Source organism: Physeter macrocephalus, chromosome 4, assembly GCF_002837175.3.
Source record: "Physeter macrocephalus isolate SW-GA chromosome 4, ASM283717v5, whole genome shotgun sequence".
Lineage (NCBI taxonomy): Eukaryota > Metazoa > Chordata > Mammalia > Artiodactyla > Physeteridae > Physeter > Physeter macrocephalus.
The window spans coordinates 108,569,716-108,575,715 of NC_041217.1; the positions used below are offsets into that span (position 1 = coordinate 108,569,716).

General features: G+C 34.5%; 1 protein-coding gene across 1 annotated transcript in view; it reads left to right on the forward strand.

Moving 5' to 3' along the window:
- Positions 1–6,000, forward strand: part of COL24A1 (collagen type XXIV alpha 1 chain) — a 423,812-nt gene that overhangs the window by 92,205 nt on the left and 325,607 nt on the right. The window contains exon 12 of the mRNA XM_024119550.3: positions 4,109–4,153. Coding sequence (XP_023975318.1) covers positions 4,109–4,153 — 45 coding nt within the window. The remainder of the gene's footprint in view (positions 1–4,108; positions 4,154–6,000) is intronic.

Here is a 6,000-nt window from a genome sequence, read left to right on the forward strand (position 1 = left end):
TGATATAAATATTTATGGTTAGCAACTTTAAATTTAACTTTTAAAAAACACAAATTGATGTTATCTAATTATGAAAATTTTATTTTGTAATTGATCTTTGAGTATAAACTCTTGGCAGGGTTTGTATTTTACAATGCAATGTGTAATAAATCAACTTCAAAAGATATATTTTTTTGTTTAATTTAATAGTGGAAGATAGCTGTTCATAAATGTAGGTACTTGTGAGTAAAGTAGAATCTTTTCCAAATGGTTTGTTATACTTATAAAAATTAACCAAGAAACATACAGAGTTCTGGCATTCCAACTTCATCATATCTAGTTTTCAGTGCCATATGCAGTTCAGTGATTTCTAGCTGCATTTCTTCATCTACACTGTCAATATTAATTTTTTAAAAAGTAGAATCAAACAATATTAGCATATTCTCAGGTTTGAAAACAATCATATTCCAAATTTAGCATTTAACTCTATTATTATACAAGTGCTGTTCAGGCAAATTTTTTTTCATATCTGGAAACTGATTTTTGCAAATGAAAATAAATCAGATTATTCTTTTCTAGATGAATATTTCAAATGTATAGCTTTTTGAGTGAGTGAATTAAATCACATTTTCTTGTAGTTACTTGTGAATGCCTCCACAGAGAAGAAACATTCAGAGTTTACATGTGCTGTAATGACAATCAAAATGTTTAGCTGTCTTTAGTGATAAGAGGTGAAGATATTCCTGTGGTGAGCACACAGGTCATTTCCTTCCCTTGCAAACAATATCTTCAGTGTGATCCTACAACTAAGCCACTTAACTACTATGTAATACAGCAGACTTACAGATGATGTTTCCAATCTATCATGCAAAGAATTGAACTGCTTCTTATAGACCCAAAGGAGTATATATAGTTTGCATTATTAATTACTGTGCTGCTTATGATACAATCCTTCCCTGACCTGTTGGAATGAAGTTGTTTCTAGTAATTGATGTAATAAATAAACGAAAGTTATATGTCCTTGCAAAATGTCATCATCTTGAATTCAAGGATCCCTGTGACACTGACTATCAATAGGCACAATGCCTATAATCATACTCAGTAATTTCGACTAGTTTATATGAATATATCAAGACTGTCTCAAATCATAAATATAAGACCCTTTTGTGATATTCTGCCTATTATAGGTACCATGTCCTAATATTATTAGGCTACTTCAAAATTCTCACTAAAACCATGAATGGTATAGCTAACTGGGTGGTGTTATTATGTTATGAAATATTTAAGTAGAGAAAAGCCAAAGAAAATAATGTTCTAATCACTCCTGAAAACAAATGGGAAGAAAAAGTTCTTTCTGGAAGTCAATAATATACACATGCATGTATATATGAAAAAGTTCTTATATAATTCTATCTGCACTATCCTTAGGTTTTCTGCTGAGATTTACTGAAGCTACTAAAGTTTTAGAAAATAATTATTTTTCTTAAATGCTTGGCTATGTTATGTAAAGATGCATGAAATCCTCAAGAAATGAGTCATATTGCTCATCTTTGAACTCTTTTTTCAATAGAGAATATTAGATGAATATTTATTAAGCACTGTTGAATTAAAGTAAATGGGTTACTTCAACCATTGATATCTGCTAACTTGTCTGTATATACAAAAATCCCAAGCTACATGGTTCTGACATATTTCGTAGTCCCTAAGGCTTATAAAAATGATTATAAGTCTCAAGGGATTTTATCAGTTAGTACGCTTTGGACTGCAAGTGACAGAAGATCCCATTTCAAACTGGCTTCAAAATGAGGAAATTTAAAATAAATGATGATAATGATAACAGCAAATTAGAATGGTTACATTTACATGCATATGCAAGGCACTATGCAAATACTAACTGGCTTCAAAATGAGGAAATTTAAAATAAATAATGATAACAGCAAATTATTTATCGAATGGTTACATCTATATGCAAGGCACTATGCAAATACTACATACGAATTAGCTCCTCTAATCTCACAACACCCAGTGAGGTAGCTAGTACTATTTTTCTCACTATAGATGAAGAAAATGAGGCATACAGAGAGACACACTTACCTAAGACTATATATAGGTAATAAGAGCAGAGCCAGGATTTGAACATAGATATTCTGGCTCCAAAGACTGAGTACTTAAGTACCATGCCCTACGGCTGCTTCTTATGACCAGAAACCCATGGGTTAGGTGGGATCTCAGCACAATATGATCCCGAGCACAGTGATATCATTATCCTTCTCTCTGCTTTGCCTTGACTAATGCTGGCTTTATCCTAAGGCTGGTTTCTCATATGATTGCAAGATTCTCAGTGCAAGGGCTAAATATGCCTTTGTTTATGTCCAGCCAGAGAGACAGGGAGACAGAGAGGAGGTAATTGTCTGTTGGGTACAGAAAATAAGACTTCCTGTTTGTCTGGTTGTACCAACTTTGGTTGCATGCCACCTCTGGACAAATAACTATCACCAGAGGAATGGCGGGATCCCATTTGGAAATACAGATGGGATGGATTTCTGAATAAAATCAGGATTTTTGTTATGAAGAAGAAAAGGGGCCACTTGAGTTAAATTAATACATTGAAGCTTTTCTGAATATCACACCAGTTTAAAGGATAACTTATTTTTCTCTTTGGCATACTTCATAAATTGATGGTTGAGAAAAAAATAACTCATTAATTGATTCAACAAATACTTACTTTTTTGAAGTATAGTTGATTTATAATATATTAATTTTAGGTATACAGCATCTTGATTCAGTATTTTAATAGATTATACTCCATTAAAGGTTATTAAAAAATAATGGCTATAATTCCCTGTGCTGTTGAATATATATCCTTGTTGCTTATCTATTTTAAACATAGTAATTTGTATCTCTTAATCCCATACCCCTATCTTGCCCCTCAATCCTTCCCTCTCCCCACTGATAACCACTAGTTTGTTTTCTGTATCTGTGAGTCTGTTTCTGTTTTGCTATATACATTTGTGTGTTTCATTTTTTAGATTCCACATATAAGTGGAATTATCACACAGTATTTGTCTTTCTCTGACTTACTTCACTAAGCATAATATTCTCTAGATCCATCCACATTGCTGCAAATGTCAGAATTTCATTTTTTATGGGCTTGTAATATTCCATTGTGTGTATGTGTATATGCGTGTGTGTGTCTATACACAAGCACATATATACATATGTGTGTGTATATATATACACATGTATGGATATATTTATCCATTCATCTGTTGATAGACACTAGGGTTGCTTTCCATATCTTGGCTATTGTAAATAGTACTGCTATGAACATCAGGGTGCCTGAGTCTTTTCAAATTAGTGTTTTCATTTTTCCCAGATATTTACCCAGGTGTGAAATCACTGAATCATACAGTAGTTCTATTTTGATTTTTTTGAGAAACATCAATACTGTTTTCCATAGTGGCTGCACCAATTTACATTCCCACCAACAATGTAGGAGGGTTCCATTTTCTCCACATCCTTGCCAACGTTTGTTATTTGTGTTCTCTTTGATGATAGCCATTCTGACAGGTGTGAGGTGATATCTCATGTGGTTTTGATTTGCATTTCTCTAATAATTAGCAGTGTAAAGCATCTTTTCATGTGCCTGGTAGCCAACTGTATGTCTTCTTTGGATGCTGGGAAAACTGGACAGCTACATGTGAAAGAACATTAGAACATTTCCTCACACCATATACAAAAATAAACTAAAAATGGATTAAAGACCTAAAAGTAAGATCTGAAACTATAAATCTCTTAGAAGAGAACATAAGCAGAACACTCTTTGCCATAAATCACAGATCCAAAAATAAAATGTTTTTTTAGATCTGTCTCGTAAGGCAAAAGAAATAAAAGCAAAAATAAATGAATGGGACCTAATTAAACTTAAAAACTTTTGCACAGCAAAGGAAACCATCAACAAAACAAAAAAACAACCTACTGAATGGGAGAAAATATTTGCAAATAATATGACTGACAGGGAGTTAATACCCCAAATATATAAATAGCTTATACAACTCAATATCATAAAACCAAACAACCCAATCAAAGAAGGGAACAAATATTTACTTTTGACTTTTTCACATTCTAGGGTGCTCCTGGGATCCGTGGAAAGAGGGGTCTTAAGGGAAGACAGGTAATTTGATTCTTGTTTTATGAGGTACGGTTTAGAGGAGTATAATCTAATTATATGCATATTTCTCACCTGTTAAACTACAAATGTAGTTGTTGTTCTTGTTATCCACAATCCATCTCATTCAACAGAGTTTAAAATTTGCCACTTTAAGAGCCTATCCAGTAATACCTGAGAATGTGAAGGAGTATTTAGATTAAAAAATAACTCGAAATGTAACACTTCTAACCCATTTAATATACCAGTGGGAGAGACTTTTATCCCCATGACAAGGTGCTAAAATTAAAATGTCACAGGAAATACATGAACAATTTAAAACACTAATGATAGCACTATTCACCCTCATATTTTATTTTATTTTATTTATTTATTTATTTTTGCGGTACACGGGCCTCTCACTGCTGTGGCCTCTCCCATTGCGGAGCACAGGCTCCGGACGCGCAGGCCCAGTGGCCATGGCCCACGGGCCCAGCCGCTCCGCGGCATGCGGGATCCTCCCGGATCGGGGCATGAACCCGTGTCCCCTGCATCGGCAGGCGGACTCGCAACCACTGCGCCACCAGGGAAGCCCCACCCTCATATTTTAGAGGTTTTTAAAATGCCTGCTTCAGATGTTAGCTCAGAAACTAGTTTCTTATATTTTCATATAAAAAAAAATCAAGTAAATGAATTCTGCCAGATAATATAATAATTTCAGAGATGGGAGGAAATTTTGACATTATCTAATACTCCATTATTTAACAAATGAGAAAACTGTAGTTCAGAAAAAGCATCCTCGGGTTACCCTGGCTGTGTCAGTATAGCTCATTAGCCACCTGCTTTTCACTTGTGCTGTTTTTTATTACAATTCAAAGATATTTATTAGGGTAAGACATTCTGTGCTATACTCTGCTCTCTACTCTGTGAGGAAGAAAATTGTCTTTAATAACAGCTTTTCTAAAATTTTGGTGTGTATAATTAAAATCCTGATTGTAATACTAAAGGATTACAAATCTCACCAGAATATTCATATCCTTTTAAAGCATTTTATTCTTTGAGCTTTGCAATATTTCTTGAAGGTAGACTAGGACAATGGCACTATTATATGGGTGAGGAGAACGAGGCTCAGTGACGTTAAAATACTTGCTCAGAATCACATAGTTAAAAGTGGTAAATAAAGAATTGAGCCCAGCTCCTTTGAATGTAAATCTGAGATCCTCTTCCTTACTACGTAGATATTTCTGCTGTCTGTCTTCTACCTCACACTACTTAGAAGAACATGATTTATTTTTTCATGACATATGGCCAAAATGTGATAAATTTATTTTATTTTTTATTGGAGTATAATTGCTTTACAATGTTGTGTTAGTTTCTGCTTTACAGTGAAGTGAATCAGCTATATGTATACCTGTATCCCCTCCCTCTTGGACCTCCCTCCCACCCCCCACACCCAATCCCACCCATCCAGGTCATCACAGAGCACCAAGCTGAGCTTCTTGTGCTTTATCGCATGTTCCCACTAGCTATTTTACCCATGGTAGTGTATATATGTCAATCCTAATTTCCCCATTTGTCCCACCCTCTCCATTCCCCCTCTGTGTCCACATGTTCATTCTCTATGTCTACATCTCTATTACTGCCCTGCAAATAGGTTCATCTGTACCATTTTTCTAGATTCCACATATATGTGTTAATATACAATATTTGTTTTTCTCTTTCTGGCTTACTTTACTCTGTATGACAGATGCTAGGTCCATCCACATCTCTACAGATGACCTAATTTCATTCCTTTTTATGGCTGAGTAATATTCCATTGTATGCACGTACCACATCTTCTTTATCCATTCATCTGTCGTTGGACATTTAGGTTG